Source organism: Peromyscus eremicus, chromosome 14, assembly GCF_949786415.1.
Source record: "Peromyscus eremicus chromosome 14, PerEre_H2_v1, whole genome shotgun sequence".
Taxonomy (NCBI): Eukaryota; Metazoa; Chordata; class Mammalia; order Rodentia; family Cricetidae; genus Peromyscus; species Peromyscus eremicus.
The window spans coordinates 1,363,735-1,381,877 of NC_081430.1; the positions used below are offsets into that span (position 1 = coordinate 1,363,735).

The 18,143-nt window shown below is 40.5% G+C and overlaps 2 protein-coding genes across 2 annotated transcripts in view; one reads left to right on the forward strand and one right to left on the reverse strand.

Annotated features, from left to right (window-relative positions):
• The window catches only part of Lamb4 (laminin subunit beta 4), a gene marked incomplete at its 5' end in the record, with an annotated part of 136,801 nt that extends 122,796 nt beyond the window's left edge, over positions 1–14,005 (forward strand). The window contains 5 exon segments of the mRNA XM_059279851.1: positions 7,895–8,000; positions 9,473–9,626; positions 13,851–13,894; positions 13,896–13,967; positions 13,970–14,005. Of these exon segments, the coding sequence (XP_059135834.1) occupies positions 7,895–8,000; positions 9,473–9,626; positions 13,851–13,894; positions 13,896–13,967; positions 13,970–14,005 (412 nt within the window).
• LOC131924074 (small integral membrane protein 15) lies at positions 2,210–3,084 on the reverse strand. Its single transcript, XM_059279290.1, has one exon. It carries the CDS (start codon positions 2,925–2,927, stop codon positions 2,703–2,705), a length of 225 nt encoding a protein of 74 aa, XP_059135273.1. The 5' UTR covers positions 2,928–3,084; the 3' UTR covers positions 2,210–2,702.
• Positions 14,006–18,143: the final 4,138 nt, after the last annotated feature.

Here is an 18,143-nt window from a genome sequence, read left to right on the forward strand (position 1 = left end):
CGAGTTCTAGAACAGGCTGCAAAGCTACACAGAGAAACCCTGTCTCTAAAAAAAAAAAAAGAAAAAAAAGAATTGCTATCCAAAGTTGGCGCTTGTGCTGGCTAGTTTTTGTGTCAACTTGACACAGGTAGAGTTGTTTAAGAGGCGGGACCTCAGCTGAAAAAATGCCTCCCTAAGATTGTGCTGTTGGGCAGTCTGTAGAGCATTTTCTTAATGAGCAGTTGATAAGAGAGAACCTAGCACATTGTGGTTGGTGCTACCTCTGGGGTAATGATTCTCTGTGCTATAAGAAAGTATGTTGAGCAAGCCATGAAGAGCAAGCCAGTAAGCCACTTCTGCCTCCAGGTTGCTGTACACTTTGAGTTCCTGCCTTGGCTTCCCTCAATGGACTATGATTCAGGGTATGTATGCTAAATAAACCCTTTCCTCTCCTAGTTGCTTTTGGTCATGGTGTGCTGTAGAACAATCCTTCTGTACACTGTGAATATGTATTACTCTCATTGGTTAATAAAAAGCTGACAGGCTAGCCGGGTGGTGGTGCCACACGCCTTTAATCTCAGTACTCGGGAGGCAGAGCCAGGCCTCTGTGAGTTTGAGGCCAGCCTGGTCTACAGAGCAAGATCCAGGACAGGCACCAAAACTACACAGAGAAACCCTGTCTCAAAAAACAAAAAACAAAAACAAAACAAACAAACAAACAAACAAACAAAAGCTGACAAGCTGCTAGTTAGGCAGAAAGCTAGGCAGGAAAATCAAACTGAGAATGATAGGAAGAAGGAGGGTGGAGAAGTCACCAGACCGGCACAGAGGGAGCAGGAGATGAATGTGCCATTCCTTTATTATAAAGGTACTGCCAGTTTCTCAGAAAATTGGCAATCAATCTACTTCAAGACCCAATGATATCACTCTTGGGCATATACCCAAGGAATGCTGAATCTTACTACAAGGATACTCTTGCTCAACTATGTTCATAGCAGCATTATTTGTAATACCCAGAACCTGGAAACAACCTAGATGCCCCTCAACCAAAGAATGGATAAAGAAAATGTGGTACATATACACAATGGAGTATTACTCATCAGTAAAAAACAATGACATCATGAAATTTGCAGGTAAATGGATGGAACTAGAAAATATCATCCTGAGTGAGATAACCCAGACTCAAAAGGACAAACATGGTATGTACTCACTCTTTTTTTTTTTTATAAAAACATATCAAATTTATTTTGACATTTAGAATCATTTTTAGTAAGACCATTTGACAATTACCGTAACTTAAAATTCATTATCAGAGGTACAGAAAACATTAATAAGCAGTTAAATACTGCAGTGAATAAAGTTACTGGACCATGCATGTAGAAAAGCCATGTTTAATAGTCTCTAAGTCTGTTTTGCCACCAAAAGATCCCTGGCTTTGTACTCTTGCCATTTTAGTGCCGTTCCTACCATCACTGTTATACTCATGAAAAATTTCCCAAATTTAAGCCTTTATTGGTTTAGTAAAGTATGACTTCATAAATTTGAAATTTTCATTTTCACTTTGATCCTGTACAAGTAAAAAGTAACAGAACATCGCTGCCATATTAGTTACAGACCGAATAAAAACAAAAGCAGTATCTATGCAATCAGCAGATTATATGGTGCCATGAACTATTTCACAGCCCTAGTGATTGTAAGAAAACACGGAACCCAAGGTTTCAAAAGCACATGGCGTCTTCACTGTTGGCTTTAAGTCATGTTGTTCTTCTTAGCAAACTCATTTAAAGAAAATGACAGTGTACAAAAATTCTATCCATGGTCAAGACAATGAGAAAGTTATATAAAAAGAAGAAATGTCTTAATCACTAGCTGTGTTCATGGCTAAAGTCTTAAGAATGCAAATAGCCATAATCATTAATAAAATTTTCCTTTGAGAAAGTCAGTAATGCTTCCATTCCAAAAAATAAGCAATGATTTTAAAATAGTGATTAATATGCTTTATCTCTTTTAAGCCAAAGTAAACTTTTCACCTCAGAAGATAATTCTTTTACATTCCTAATATCCTCTGTCCAGAGCTGAACCCCGTTTTAAACCACCATTTAATCAGGATTCATAGTCTAAAACCATTTTTCTCTACATGGTGTTTTTTACCTGAGTACATTAAGCTCCAAAATGGCAAATGACTGTCAGTTTAAAGAATTTTCACTACAGGTTAAGCAGACAAAAATGCTTGGGACCAGTAACATTTTATTTGTATTTTTCAGATTTTAGAGTATTTCATAATACCTTGAGGATGGGATCCAAATCCAAACACAAGGCTAATTTATATTTCACCTGGTTTGATGATAATTTTATGGATTTTGAGCGCACCTGTATTTTGACTGCAACCCATCAGAAAATAGGGTGTTGAATTTTCCACTCTTGGCATGGTGTCTGAACACAGGTGTTAGATTTTACAGTGCTTTGAGTTTTGAATTTTCACATTAGGTATGCTCCACCTGTATGGTAAATGCTAACTTAAATACCTGTCACTGGGTTCCAGCAAGCTTCTATTTCCAAAACTAAAAGTTACTACAGTATTGAGGTCAGAACATGACTCTTCTATACGGTCAGATTTAATTTACTGTATAATACTATCACAAAATCGACTGGAACCTTAGTGCGTCCTTCCAGAGCTGCAGATTTCCCAGACGGTTTTGTCCAGTTGCAGAGTCTGTTCACCTTCAGTCCTTTTTTAGTCGTTTAGCTTTTGCAATGTTTTCTTGACGTTTTTGTTTCTTCTTTTGCTCCTTCTCTCTGGCTTCAATCATCTTGGCCAGTTTCCAGGACAGTACAGCACTAGCTAGAAAGAGTGGTGTGAGGGCCAAGATGACGGTTGTAAGGAAGCCGTAGGGGTCCTTTGCAGCCCACTCCACAACATATTCAGCCCAAGCCTTTATATCAAGCATCTTCTAACAATCAGGAAACTGGGGCTTATGCTGGAGTAGTGATCTCTAGTTTTTCCTCGGACTATCAGTGAACCAGTCACAATTCAGATGACTGTTGCTTTTGACCATATACTTTGGAGAGGTTTTAATTCTACACAGTGGATGAGCGCGGGGCAGGAAGGAGCATGTACTCACTCTTAAGTGGATACTAGATATAAAGCAGAGGACAATCAGACCGCAACCCACAGATCCAGAGAGGCTACCTAGCAGGGAGGGCCCTAGGATGACTGTGGATTATAAATTTTGGTTTTGCCCAATCACTGGGCAAGCTTTAGTGAAACATATCACTATTAGGAAAAGAATTTGTACCGTATCAAGCTGATGAAAGAATATGCTGGCTGTACCTTCGGAGTGGAGGCTAAAATCTTTTTAGATTAAGGATTATCCTATAGAAAAATGTCTGCCATAAATCAAACAGTGAAGGGGAAGACGAATAGGAATCTCACACAACTTAAGTAAAACATAGCTCTCTGAACAGATGAAGATAGGTTTCTTCTGTATCCCAGAATCTAATCAATATTTATATGTATAACTCAGCCATTATTTGCCTTAAAGGGGCTTATTGGGAAATGTTATCATTTTTACTATTTTTTACAGAGAAAATATTTTCCAGTTTCAAATAACCCTGGACTTTTGAATTATAACCTGTTTTTATGTTCAAGCTATCTGTGTATTATTTCTCCTGCAGTTGTACATAAAATGTTTTTACAATAAAAAAGACAAATACTATAGAATTGTGTTACATGAAATATATAGAATATACAAATTCATAGACAGAAAGATTAGACGTTATCTCAAGATGGAGAAGAAAGGATATAGAACAATGATTTCCTAAGTACAGAGTTTCTGTTTTGTGTGATAGAAAAGCCCCACAAATGGACAGTAGTATCAGGACATAATATCGTGAATGCAATAATGGCTATTGAATGAAAACTGCAAATGTAATCAATGAATACCACAAATGTAATTAATATCATGAGTGTAGTTAATGAATATCATGAGTGTAATTAATATCTTGAATGTAATTCATGCCACTGAATTGTGAACTTAAAAATGGTTACAATTGCAAATATTACATTCATTAAAAAAATAAGATGGAATGTAATCACCATACTTATGAAATTGAAGACAACGGTGTTCTAAAATAGAAAGTGGTGATGGTGACATGAGCCTATGAGGATGCTGGACTAAAGTCTATCTAGTTGTGAAAGCAGGCAAATCGTATACTATGTGAATTATTTGTCAATAAAGATTTTATAATTTTTTTTTGTGCATTTTTGTTTAAATTTTTATTTTGCAATACAATTCAGTTCTACATATCAGCCACAGATTCCCTTGTTCTCCCCCCTCCCACCCCCCTCACCTTCCCCCCAGCCCGACCCCCATTCCAATCTCCTCCAGGGCAAAGCCTTCCCCACAGACTGAGATCAACCTGGTGGACTCAGTCCAGGTAGGTCCAGTCCCCTCCTCCCAGGCCGAGCCAAGGGACCCTGCATAGGCCCCAGGTTTCAAACAGCCGACTCATGCAATGAGCACAGGACCCAGTGCCACTGCCTGGATGCCTCCCAAACAGATCAGGCCAATCAACTGTCTCACCCACTCAGAGGGCCTGATCCAATTGGTGACCCCTCAGCCATTGGTTCATATTTCATGTGTTTCCATTCGTTTGGCTATTTGTCTCTGTGCTTTATCCAACCTTGGTCTCAACAATTCTCGCTCATATAAACCCTCCTCATTCTCACTAATTGGACTCCCAGAGATCCACCTGGGGCCTAGTCATGGATCTCTGCATCCAGATCCCTCAGTAGTTGGATGAGGTTTCTAGCACGACAATTAGGGTGTTTGGCCATCCCATCACCAGAGTAGGTCAGTTCAGACTGTCTCTCGACCATTGCCAGCAGTCTGTTGTGGGGGTATCTTTGTGGTAAAATATTTTTAAAAAAAGGATAACCAGACTACAACCCACAGCTCCAGAGAAGCTAGCTAACAAGGAGGACCCTAAGAGGGACACATGAATCGCCCTGGGAAGGGGAAATAGATGAGATCTCCATGAGTAAACTGGAGATGAGGGTAGGCAGTGAAGGGTAGGGGATGGAGGATGAGAGCATTAGGGAAAGGGATGGTCCAGCTGGGGGAGAAACAGAATGGGAGAGCAATGAAAGAGATATCTTGATAGAGGGTGACATCATGGGGATAGGGAGAAACCAGGTGCTAGGGAAGTTCCCAGGAATCCATAAGGATGACCTGTTAGACTACTAGCAATAATGGAGAGGGTGCATGAGCTGATTTACCCTAGTAATCAGATTGGTGAATACCCTAACTATAATCATAGAGCCTTCATCCAGGAACTGATGGAAGCAGATGCAGAGATCCACAGCCAAGCACCAAGCCAAGCTCTAAGAGTCCAGTCAAAGAGAGAAAAGAGGGATTCTATGAGCAAGGGGCATCAAGATCATGATAGGAAAACCTACAGAGACAACCAAACCAAGTTAGTAGGAACTCATAAACTTTAGACCAACTGCTGTGGAACTTCCATGGGACTGAACTAGGCCTTCTGCATAAGCAAGACGGTGTGTAGCTTGATCTGCTTAAGGGGCCCCTGGCAGTAGGATCAGGATCCATCCCTGGTACATTAGCTGGCTTTTTGGAGCCCATTACTTATGGGGGGAACACCTTGCACAGCCTTGATGCAGGGGGAAGGGCTTGGGCCTGCTTCAGCTGAATGTACCAGGCTCTGCTGACTCTCCATGGGAGGCCTTAATTTTTCAGAGGAGAGATTGGGGGGTAAGCAGGGAGCCTTGGGGGCAGGAGGAGGGAAGAGAGGGCAATTTGTGATTGGTATGTAAAATGAATAAAAAATTTCTTAATTAAAAAAAGATTTTTAAAAACATAAGCAAACAAACAAACAAACAAATAAATAAATAAATAAATAAAGGTACTGCCACATGGCAGAGCATAAATAAGAAATATGGGTTAACTTAAAATGTAAGAGCTAGTTAGTAATAAGCCTGAGCTACCAGCCTAGCATTTACAATTAATATACGCCTCTGTGCAGTAATTTAGAAATAGCTCCTGGGACAGGAAAACTCCACCTACAATGGTGTTTCATCACAGCTGTAAAAAAGTAACTAAAACAGCTCTCATATGAGTTTGGAATTAAGATTCACACCACCAAAGTATCGCCCAAATCCAAACTAAAAATGTCATTGAAAGTGATTCTGGTCAATTAGTGTCCTCCGATGCCAGACAGTGGCAAGCAGAAATGCCCTTAGGACCTTGAACCAAGCCTCCAAGAATCAAAGAAAGTATAGAGTATGACCACTCAACAAAACACAGGATAACCAGTCACATTTGTAAAACAATTAAACAGAAACTCTAGATACAACCCATAGTCAGCGGGAGGAAAGGATCAAACATAAGATGTTTGTATGTTTTGTTGTATGGGAAAATGTGGATGCTACCTGGACCAGATAAAGAATAGGAAAATGTATTCAAGCAATAGATACATTAAATGAGTAAAAATGAATAAACTAAGAATATATAAAGAGAGATTTGTATATAATAGACACACACACACACACACACATACACACACACATATATATTAACCTGGGTAACCCACATAAACATTATTTATGCATGTGGGGTGTGTGGAAGGGGTGTCCATATGGGTAAGTGCACTTGTACATGTAGGGTGTGTGTCTGTCCATATGGGTATGTGCACTTGTGCATGTGAGGTGTGTGTTTCCTATGAGTATGTGTACTTGTGCATGTGGTGTGTGTATGTGTTGTGTGTGTGTGTCTGTACATATGGGTATGTGTACTTGTGCATGTGTGTGTGTGTGTCCATATGAGTATGTGCACTTGTGCATATGGGGTAGGTGTGTCCATATGGGTATGTGTACTTGTGCATGTGTTGTGTGTGTTGTGTGTGTGTGTGTGTCCACATGGGTATGTGCATATATGTGCACATGCACATGGATGCCAGAAGTTGACATGAGGTGTCTTCCTCAATAATTTTCCCCTTAACCTAATAACTCTCCCATAAGAATTCATGGACTCAACTATGCTGGCTGACCTGTGAATCTAGTGATCTGCCTGTTTCCTCCTTCCCAGCACTGGGATTATAGCCACACAAAAGTTTTATGTAGGTGCTAGAAATCCAGACTCAGGCCTTCACACTTGTGCTGCTAGCACTTCACTGACTAAGCCACACGTATACACCACACAAGCATAATTTTGAATTAAAAAGTTGTACAAGGTGTGTAACATTGTATTTTGCATAGAATTAAAATTTCTAGCACACCTTTAATCCCAGCACTTATGAGGCAGAGGCAGGTGGATCTTTGTGATTGAGGCCAGTCTGGTCTACATTATGAGTTCCAGGATAGCCAGAGCTATATAGTTCAACCCTGTCTTGAAAAAACAAAATAAAGGGGCTGAAGAGATGACTCAGCAGTTAAGAGCACTACTCTTCCAAAGGACTTGGGTTCCAGTTCCAGAGGATCTGCACCCTCACACATGCAGGCAAAACACCAATGCACATAAAAATAAATAAATTTTTTAAAGAAAAGACAAAGAAAGAAAGAGAAAGAAAAATAAAAAAGCAAACACCGCAAAACTTCTACATACAAAGTATGACTAAGAAAACTGCCCAGGATATAGTATAAAGCCTGCAGGAATACACAGAGTGTCGAGAATGAAATTAGGCGTAGGGGTGGCTGCCTTGGAGTGGGGGAGGGGACAATAAAATAGGGGCAGCACTCCAAGACTTGGTCTCACTGTCAGGGCTATATTCCTGAACTGGTTGGTAGAGACAGTAGTATTTGTCCTGGTTGTTTTTTCAGGGGCTTTTACGTAACATGGTTTTGTTTGATTGGTTTGGTTCATAAAGAGATTTTACTTTCTTTCTGGTCTTTAACCCAACAACAAGTTAAAACTCAAGCCAAGAAAATGAAGGCTCAGCTGGATTTAGCAAAGTCAACAAAACGAAACAAAACTTGTCAGAGCTGGAGCCAGGAGCAACCCAGCAGGGCAAGGGTCCTCATTTTTCTACCAGTATCCCCAGGATACATTGCTTCTTTGCAGTTTAATCTTTTAACTCCAGATCCTTGGACCATTACCTAGAATTCCCTTTATTGATGATTCACACTCAGTGGTATATGTTCATAAGCTCCTTGTGTGGGGAGGTGGGGATCTTGTGCAGCAGCAGACAGCAATCTCTGATCAGATCCCATTGGGGGGTTTCCTCCCCACCTACCTGTCCTAATCTGCTTAATGGTGCCCTAGTCACATAATCCATCTGTTGCAATTTTCCTAAATGTAAATACTTTAGTACTTTCTGTTGTTAATCTACATTGTGTATATCTGCCCTTTGATTCAGTCCCACAGCATATAAATAAAACAGTAAAGGAAAGTCACCCACCGAAGAGATCAAGTTACAAACATTAGGCTGAGTTAATTAGCGGCCTGTGCAAAGTGTTCACTCATTCAAGTTGTTGAAAGGACCTATCAATTCACCTTCTTAGTAGGAAGTCTTTGATTGGCTGATGAATACAGTGTAGCTTACACAAAAGGAAAATGTTGGGGGTTTTACAACTGATCTGAATTGTTTTGAATTCCTAGTGTGCTGGGTACTTTCCATTGCCTGAGGAGCTGAAAACATCTATTACAGAATAGATGTTGAGAAAGGGGCTTCATGCTCACCTGCTTCCCAGCTCCATTCTCCACACCCGACACAGCCTTTGTTTATTTTCTTACCTCTGATTTATTAGCCATACATGCTGATATAAAAGATTCCTACTTGAATTACAGCAGAGCTTCATGACGTTTTCTTACTTTCATTCCTGCCTCTCACCTTCCCACATTTTTCTCTTTACCATTTGCCAATCAAATAACATATCCCACTGCTTCTAAATTTTCATTGTTCCATCCTTCATCTTGGACGTGCAACTGTTTACTACAACTGAACCAGAGAGATTGGTCGAGCATAGATTAGGTCACTTCTGTCTTCTGTATCTCCCACTATAAAAATACAAAAGAACAAACAACTGTGGACCCACTAATGATGCTTCAGTATGCAATAAAAATTAATATTTTGTAACTAAAAAGTTTAATTAAAGCTGGAATTGTTTTCAATCTGTTTTTTAAAAAGCATACAAATAGGCTGGGTCGTGGTAATGCATATCTTTAATCCCAACACTCAGGAGGCAGATGAAGGTGTATCTCTATGAGTTTGAGGCCAGCCTGGTATGCAAAGTGAGCTCCAGGACAGCCAGGGCTACACAGAAAAACCCTGTCTCAAAAAAATCAAAAAAAAAAAAAGAAAGAGAGAGAGAGAGAGAGAGAGAGAGAGAGAGAGAGAGAGAGAGAGAGAACATCTATATTCTGGGTGTTTTCTCTGAACATTGTTTTCTCTGTGTTTTTCTAGAAGTAACTGGAGAATCTTCGTGCAATGACAAGCTTTAGAAGTACTTTCTGATGATGATCCTGTGGCTCTGTTACAGGAGCTTGCTGAACGAAAAATCAGTGTGTTCATCTTCAACATTATGACAAGCACTATGGGGCTGACAAAGGAAATCTTATGAAGAAGGAGACAGCTCAAAGATGCTTCAGAGAAGCTTGCTGGAGATACAAAGGACAAGATAAAGAGGATAGCAAGTACCTACTCTTTCACCCACAATGTCAGTCTGACGGTAAATTATATCATAATACACTATCTCTCTGCTAAAATGTAACATCCCTTTGAATACAACTTAGCCTCAAATAAGTCCACTGAGAAATGAAACGTGTGGAAGGCTATAAAGTAATGAGCTTCTTGCATGGATTTTCCAAGGAAGGTACAAATGAGAACGTACCTTGTTTAGTCAAAATGGCAATTCACTTGCATCTCCTTGAAATGTCCTTTCTTCAACTTAGTGTTTCTGACTGGAGATGAGACATCTCAAGACATTTTGTAAGGTCAGAGATTGCTGAATGTATTACAAAGCACAGGACAGGACAATGACTGGAAGTACAGCTCAGCTGGTAGACTGCTGGCCGAGTATGCAGGAAGACCTGGTCCAATCTCCAGCGCTGCATACACCAATGGTACGGTGTATGGGAGAAGCAGGAGGATCAGAAGTATAAGGTCATCCTTGGCTACACAGAAAATGTGAGGCCAGGCTGGCAGTCAAACAAAACACAAAAAAACTCCTCAAAATAAGCAGTAATGCTGACCAGTGTCAGTAATGGAGAGGATGAGAAACCCCATGTCTCACTAATTATGCTTATTTTCCTTCTAATGCAAAAAAATTAATCTCTTTGGGGGCTAGAATGATCTAGATACTTGTGCATGAGTCACCTAACATAGGTCTACAGTAGATATCCAGAAGGAATTATTTTTCTGAGAAAGGGTTTTGATCAAAATGAAATTGTATGTATGTAGGCTATAGTAAGCATAAACTATAAATGACCAAAAAGAGAATTGGTCTGTAGAGATGGTTCAGTCAGTCAACTATCTTTTTCCAAAGCTTGAAGATATGAGTTCAGATCCCCAACATCCACATAAAGCCAGAAACAGATTGCCTGTAACCCTAAGTGAGGGGGTGAGTAGCCTATCCAGCTCCAGGTTCAGTATGAGAACTTATTGAAAAAACAATGTGTAAGCAAAAAAAAAAGAGACTTGATGGCAACATCTATCCTTTGCACATGTGTGTATCCCCCCCCACACAAATACAAATACACTTGCACACACACAACACACAGATATGCATGCAAAGAAAGAAGACATTATCTTTTTCCACACTGATAGTCATGATTTTTCTGGGTAGTCCTAAAATATTTGAACTCAGCAGATATCAAAAAATGAGTACAGTGTACTACTCAGAGTCATATTTATTGTCTCCCCAAAGTTTAAAGCTAATGATATTTTTGCAGGATGAGTAATTCTTAAAATATTAAATTAGACAGGACTCCTTAATTATAAATGCATCTTTATTATGAAATGAGAATTACAACCACTTACATCATAGCTAGACACATATAAAATGAAAACGCAACATTAGTGTGGGGCGAAGTTAGGGAAATGCCATGAAATACTGTGCTACTATCACTATTTCAGGTGAAGAGGAAACTGAAATTTGTATTTATTTAGTTGTCTAAAAAGCAGAGGGCTTCAGGATTTTTTTTTCTTTTATCATTTTCAGCAGTTTCCTGAAAACTTTCGAAGCAAACAGGAGAAATGGCTCAAGAAGGCTGGCAGAGGAGTGAGGGATTGAAGGAGTTTTACCTTGCATTGTATAGCCAATACCATGAAAGTTCAGATACCTTCAGACCTTAGTCCTTACTACAGAGGCAAAAACATAAGAAGCATATTTCTGTCTATACTTTATGTCCAAATTGCTCCCACTTAGCTGCATTGATTGACACTTGCAATTCAGGAAATTAAGCTGTAAGAGAAGTTTAAGCCAGAGCTCTCCCTGAGTATCTAAGAGTCTTGGACTTCTCAGGGGATCTGAGATAACACATTCCACTCCCTTTTCTCTTTTTCTTTAAGGTAGCTTATACAATTCAATAAAGTAGGAAAATAAAATAGGGTTTGACTGTCATTCCCATCCTGCCACTTGAGAAGGACCCACACATCTATTAGAAACAGATGTCCACAGGCTTGCAGCCACGGTCCTAGCAAGAAACAGAAAGCATGACTGCCATTATTCTGGGTGAGGTACTTAAAACTGAGGCATCCCTGTTAGCTGCTCACTATAGAAGCAACAACCCTAATTTGATAGCTTAAAATGGCAGCCATATCTCTTTTGTAGTGGGTTGCCTGTGTCTTCTTTCTGCACAAGCCATCTGGAATACGTGAGCAGAGCAGATCATCAGAGGGATCAGAGGGTCAGTTATGCCAGGAAATGACCTAAAATCCAAGCATGACTAATGCAATGGTCCCCTGACCCTGAGCACAGAAGATGGCCACTGAGGCCCAGCAACAACACCATTATCCCAGCTTCCACTGGTCAAGACAACCCTAAAGTCAACCCAGGTTTAAGAATATAAGAGTGAGAGAGAAAAATAGATTCTACATCTTTTCAAAAATTTTACAATTTTTGTTGCATTTATTTGTGTATTTGTGCAATGTGTATGCAGGCAGGTGAAGTATGTGTGCCACAGAATGTTTATGGAGGTCAGGAGACAACTTTCAAGAGTCAGTTCGCTGCTTCTACCAGGTGGTAGTAAGTGCCTTTGTGGGCTGAGACATCTTGCTGGTTGTAGGTTGGAACAACGAAGGTTATAGAAGAACTTGGGGAGCTGGCTAGTGTTGTGCAGTGTGAAACCTTTAGCATCTCTAGACTCAAGAGGTAAGAGAAGCAAGAATGTTGCCAGAGCCCTGTGAACCCTGGCACATTAAGAAAAGCTAGAGCTGAGAGAGAAAAGACTGCTGGGTTGTGAACAGGAATGAAGACTATTTGCTGGTCTCAGTATGATCCCTTGTCAGCACATTTCTCCAGCCATGTGAGCTTGTAAGCAGAGGTAGAGGAAGCCCGATGATGTCACCATGGAGGTTAGCTTTCCAGGACACTGAAGAAGATGGAGATTGGATCTGGTAGGGGGAATGAAAAGTAGCCTGTTCAATCATATCATTTACCTGGTAGAAACACAAGAGTCTCTTTTCAAACATGGTTCCAGGGTTGAATCCCCTTTTTAATTCCAAATGACTTACATTTGAATGTGTCCAGTGACAGAGCACTCACTACTTCCACACCAGCTCTTTTGAGCTTCAGTGGCTGCTATAACACTCTCTTTTGTATTCAGAAAAAAAAAAAAAAACTTCCTTCAGCAACCTTTCAAATTGCTGCTTTTCATTTTAGTTCACCAGGATGACAGAGAACATATTCACTCTGGTTTCTGGGCTGGCTTTTCAAGTACTTGGAAAATAGCTATGTCACATGCTAGGAATTTTTTTTTCTCTCCACATGAAACAGCACGACAGCATTTGTTTAGAGAATGGTTTCCGATTTAGCCTGGCCTTTCCCTTTACCACATGCTAGTTTGACACTCTAAACTAACCTAGCCTTAGGGGCACTCTGAACAATGAAGCGGGGTACATTTACTTTCCTGCTTTTGGAACGTCCACTTCTACCTAAGGTCTTCATGTTATCATCTGCAGCTCTCTACATCACTTACATCCCTTATTCTGTAGGTTCTTCATTAAGATTTATAAAGTTCTCAAATAATTGTTGCTGAGTGAAGAATAAGTGAATATGTAGACCAGTAGATAGATGGATCAATTGATAATAAATTGATAAATGAGTATGAATGCAGCCAAAACAAAGCAAACAAAAAAACCTCAATTTGTTGTCACAGTTCAGGGACTTCCTCGTCAGTAAAGGCATTTCTTAAAAACTAGAAAAGTCCAAAGATCACATTTACCATTCAGTGAAAGTAGTAAAAACAAAATACTTTGATTTGGAAAAATAGCAACAAGTCCACTCAAAGCTGCATGGGACTTTTCATTTCTAATCAACTCTAGCTATGGAAGGCACCTTTTTTTATTATTTAATTGATTTGTTTTATTTGTTTGGTTTTTTGAGCCAGGGTTTCTCTATGTAGCCCTGGCTTAGGGAAATCAGAGTTATGTCTGCCTCTGCCTCCCAAGTGCTAGGTTAAATGTGTATGCTGAATGGCATCTTTAAATGCCTTTTAATATAAAATTTTTGGACAAAAGTACCAGTGTTATTTGACTTATGGTATACAATTTTTGAGAAGTCTGCTGAAAAGGGATTTTATTTTATCCATTGAATCAAAACACATCATTAAGACACACAGAGATCTGTCTTTATGATGAAAAAAACACAAGAAGGACCTATGAAGCAGACATAGATTATTCTTTTCATCTTCTTTCAGGTTTAGAAAAGAAGATAGAAGAATTAAGTCTAGGCAAACAAACAAAAAAAAAAAAACAAAGCTGACCAACTAAAACAGTTGGAAAATCAAGTTGTTACTGTTAGAAATGAAATTATTGAGAAAAAAAAAAGAAACATGCCACCTGCTATAATTAGGTAAAGTCCAGATACAAAAGCTTGTGCCTGTGTTTCTGGCTTCTTAAGCACAAACGTAAGAGCTGTGGTGAATTGGGGAACACTGAGGTCAGCCTCTTCGCCACCCAGCACTGCCGCTGCCTCCTCACCTGGACTGCTCAGTGTGGCTGGAGGAAGTAACTGGGTCAGAGCAAAGCCATAGCAATGCCACTTCAGGAGACAAGGAGACAAGGAGTGAGGTTGTTTCTGGCTTCAAAAACCTTCCCTCTCTGCCTTTTCTTTTCCATAACTTAAAACAACCAGCTCATCTGCCAAGTAAAAATCTAAGTAAATTCTCTCTACTCAACAGTAATCATTGCCATTAAGTGAACACAACATTAAGTATTATCTCTAATGCTAGGAAGGCATATGGACAACAGCATGACTTAGTTTTTCTGATTTTCTGTTCATTTGAATTTGCTTTTTACTGTTAAAACTTTAATCTAAGTAAAATGTAATGAAACTCAAAATGTACCTCCCCATCACACTTTACCACTCACTCTTCTCTAAACAAGAGAATTTCATTTTCCCCAAAAGGCACTAGAACAATATTTTAAAGGCATAAATACTGAAATACTTTTCATAATTTTTCTGTAGCCATTTTTGCTACAAAATCTGCTGCTTTAAAAAAGAGGTTTAGCAATCATGTTTTTATTGTTTAGTATAAAAGATTGACTGTCTCATGTCCAGTGAGTCTATCGTTTTGCATTCTTCATGGGTTCTTTTTTTTTGTATGTAATGGAGCATACTACTTCTGCTTGGGAATTCAGTCCTTCAGTGGGATTGTCTAAGACAGCTTGACCCCACATGAGCATATGCCAACATTGACATAGAAAAGAAGACAGCTGGAGTCATTTCTCCTAAGTACTGACTCATAAAAGTGGGACTTAAAAATTCAACAAAGGGCTTTGAGACTACAAATAACTATGAAAATTGTTAGAATGTAGGTGACTAAGGAAAACTGTAAAATCTATTTTACTGTGGGTCCTAAAGAACAGATGGAAACTTCTCTACAGAAGGACTACCCAGAAATTTCTCATCAAGTCTACAGTTATAGAACTTTACTATCCAACAATGGGGCCTCCACTGAAAAATGTCAGAAAAATAGCCCAGTGAGTCAAAAATTATAACCACTATGAAGTCTGTTTTTATCTCCCCTCACCCCCTCCCGTGTGTGTGTGTGTGTGTGTGTGTGTGTGTGTGTGTGTGTGTGTGTGTGTTTGTCTTAGTTAGGGTGACTATTACTGTGATGAAACACTATGACCAAAAGCAAGTTGAGGAGGAAAGAGTTTATTTGACTTACGCTTTCACATCACTGTTAATTATCGAAGAAAGGATAGGAACTCAAACTGGGTAAAAATCTGGAGGCAGGAGCTGATGTAGAGACCATAGAGAGGCTTGTTCATCATGGCTTGTTCAGCCTGCTTTCTTACAGAACTCAAGACTACCAACCCAGGGTGACACCATCCACAATAGGCTGGGCCCTCCACCACCAATCACTAATTAAGAGAATGTCCCTCAGCCAGAATTTATGGAGGCATTTTCTCAATTGAGGCTCCTCCTCTCTGATGATGCTAGCTTGGGTCACGTTGACATAAAGCTAGCCAGCACAGTGTTGATTTGAGTGTGGGCTCATGTACTACCATAATGCATGTAGAGGTCAGAAGACACCCTCAGATGCTGGTCCTCACCTTCTACTTTGTTTGAAGCAGTATCTCATCACTCCCAGGGTAGCTGGCCTGTGAGCTTCATGGATGCTCCTGTCTCTGCCTCCTATCTCGCCACAGGAACATTGGGATTGCAGACCCACATACTACTGTATCTAGCTTTACATGGTTCTAGGAGTCCAGACTGGTCTTCACTACAAGGCAAGTGCTTAACCCATTGAGTCATCTCCCCAGCCCTAAATTGTTTTGGTTTTTTGTTTTCAGGGTTTTTTGTTTGTTTGTTTTTTGGTGTTTTATTGTTGTTTGTTTTTAAGATAGAGTCTCTTGCAGTCTAGATGACCTTGAACGTTGCTATATAACCAAGGATAGCCTTGAACTTCTGCTCCTTCTGCTTCCTACAGAGTTCTGGGATTACAAGTTTATGCCACCACGAGCAGTTTCACATGGTTTGGGGATCGAACACAGGGCTTCATGCATGCTGAGCAAACACTCTACCAACTGAGCTGTATCCTCAGCCTTAAAAAAAAAAAAACAAAAAAAAACTAAGTTCTTTACTCCAATGTTAAGGGCAGGACAATTTTCAGCTTTCCCATTAGAGCACCTGCTTTTAAACTGGTACACATTATAGACAATGTGAAAAGGGTGTTTATTTTTTTAAAAAATTGTTTGTTTGCAATCATACTATTCAATTATCCTTCTTTTACAGGGATCAAAGTCTACTCTAGGAATAATTCCTAGAGTGTGGGAATGATTAAAGAGTTTCTGTTTGCTGGATGACAAAACTAACTACATGGAGTTCTACAAAGTGAGCAGCAACCTGATGATTGACACCAAAGGCTGACCTCTGACTCACACACACTCATACACTTGTGCATACCTACACATACATGAACACACATATACATAAACTTTTTTGACAATTTTTAATAATTATTTATTTTTTAATTTTACATAATTCTTCACTGACTCTTGGGAAATGTCACATCATGCATCCCAATTCTACCTACCTCCCAGTCCTTCTATATCTGACCCATACCCCAGCAGCATGCCCCCCAAATTAATTCAAAACAAAACAAACAAACAAAAAACCCATCTCCCTCCTCCATCTTTCCAACACTTCTCCCAGTGGCATCAGGAGCTGCAGTGTGTCACTCAGTAGACCCTTTTGTCCAGTCACCCCCACCTGCAAAATGTTCACTGCAATGAGTCATTGGTCTGGTTCAAGGCCTCTGGCACACCATCATCACTAGGCCCTCGTTGAAAACTCCCTCTGATTATCTCACTGTTGCCTGAATCCTGAATATTCCATTGCTAACATTCCGCAGGACCAGTCCCTTTGTGCACTCCAGCAGGTCATAGATGGGGCAGATGTTAGGGTGGGCCAACCTAAGGCCCAGGATATGGGTCTGGGTGGTAGCTGAGCTGGTCAGTCCAGGCCACTGGGACTGCCCCTTCAGGTGAGGGGTAGAGCCAGCTCTCCTAGCCCCATACCATCAGGGCCAGCTCTCCCACACCTGTGGTGAGGGGTAGAACCATCTCTCCTGAGTATGGGAATCAGCTCTTCCATGTGGGGGTTGGGGGGGACAGCTCTCCTGCTGCAGTGTTCAGTAAGGGGCAAGGAAAGCTATCCCAGGGCCAGTGAGGGGTAGGGCTGGCTCAGCACGGCTTTCAGATTTCAACACACAAGGTTACTGTGACCCCTGTGGTAACATGAGCCATGGACATCAAACCAGACTTTGGTTGCTATTGGGCCAGGGACCCCAGACATAGTCGATGGCAGTAGCCCAGACCTGGACACCATGGTCACAGGTGGTAGTGCAGGCCACTCAGATCAACAAGGCTCCTGAAGCAGAGTGGTCCTCAGATACCAATATGGCTCTAGGTGGCTGCCCAGACCTCTGGCACCAGCATGGCCTTCAATGGTATCAGGAGCCACGGACATCAACTCAGATCCTACAGTAGGGCCACAGACCCAGATATGGCCCTCAGCACCAGTTCTGGCCTAGACAACACCAAGGGCAGCAGAGGCCATTCAGATTGGCATGGCCCTAGCAGTGACACAGTCCTCATGAGCCAACATGACCACAGGTGGTGGCCTAGATCCCAGGCATTATGTGGGCTTTGATGGCACCACAGGCTGCAGACATCAACATAGACCACGACATATAAATAATCTTAAAGTGGGGAATGAATAAGAACCAAGGATAAGCTGAGTGGTGGTGGCGCACGCCTTTAATCCCAGCACTCGGGAGGCAGAGGCAAGCAGATCTCTGTGAGTTCGAGGCCAGCCTGGTCTACAAAGCAAGTTCCAGGAAAGGCACAAAGCTACACAGAAAACAAGGATAATGACACATATATTTGGAACCTATATTACTTTTTACACTAACTTAAAAAATAAAAATAATCTTTAAAATAGGGGTGATAGTTTTATAAATAATTCATTATAACATTCC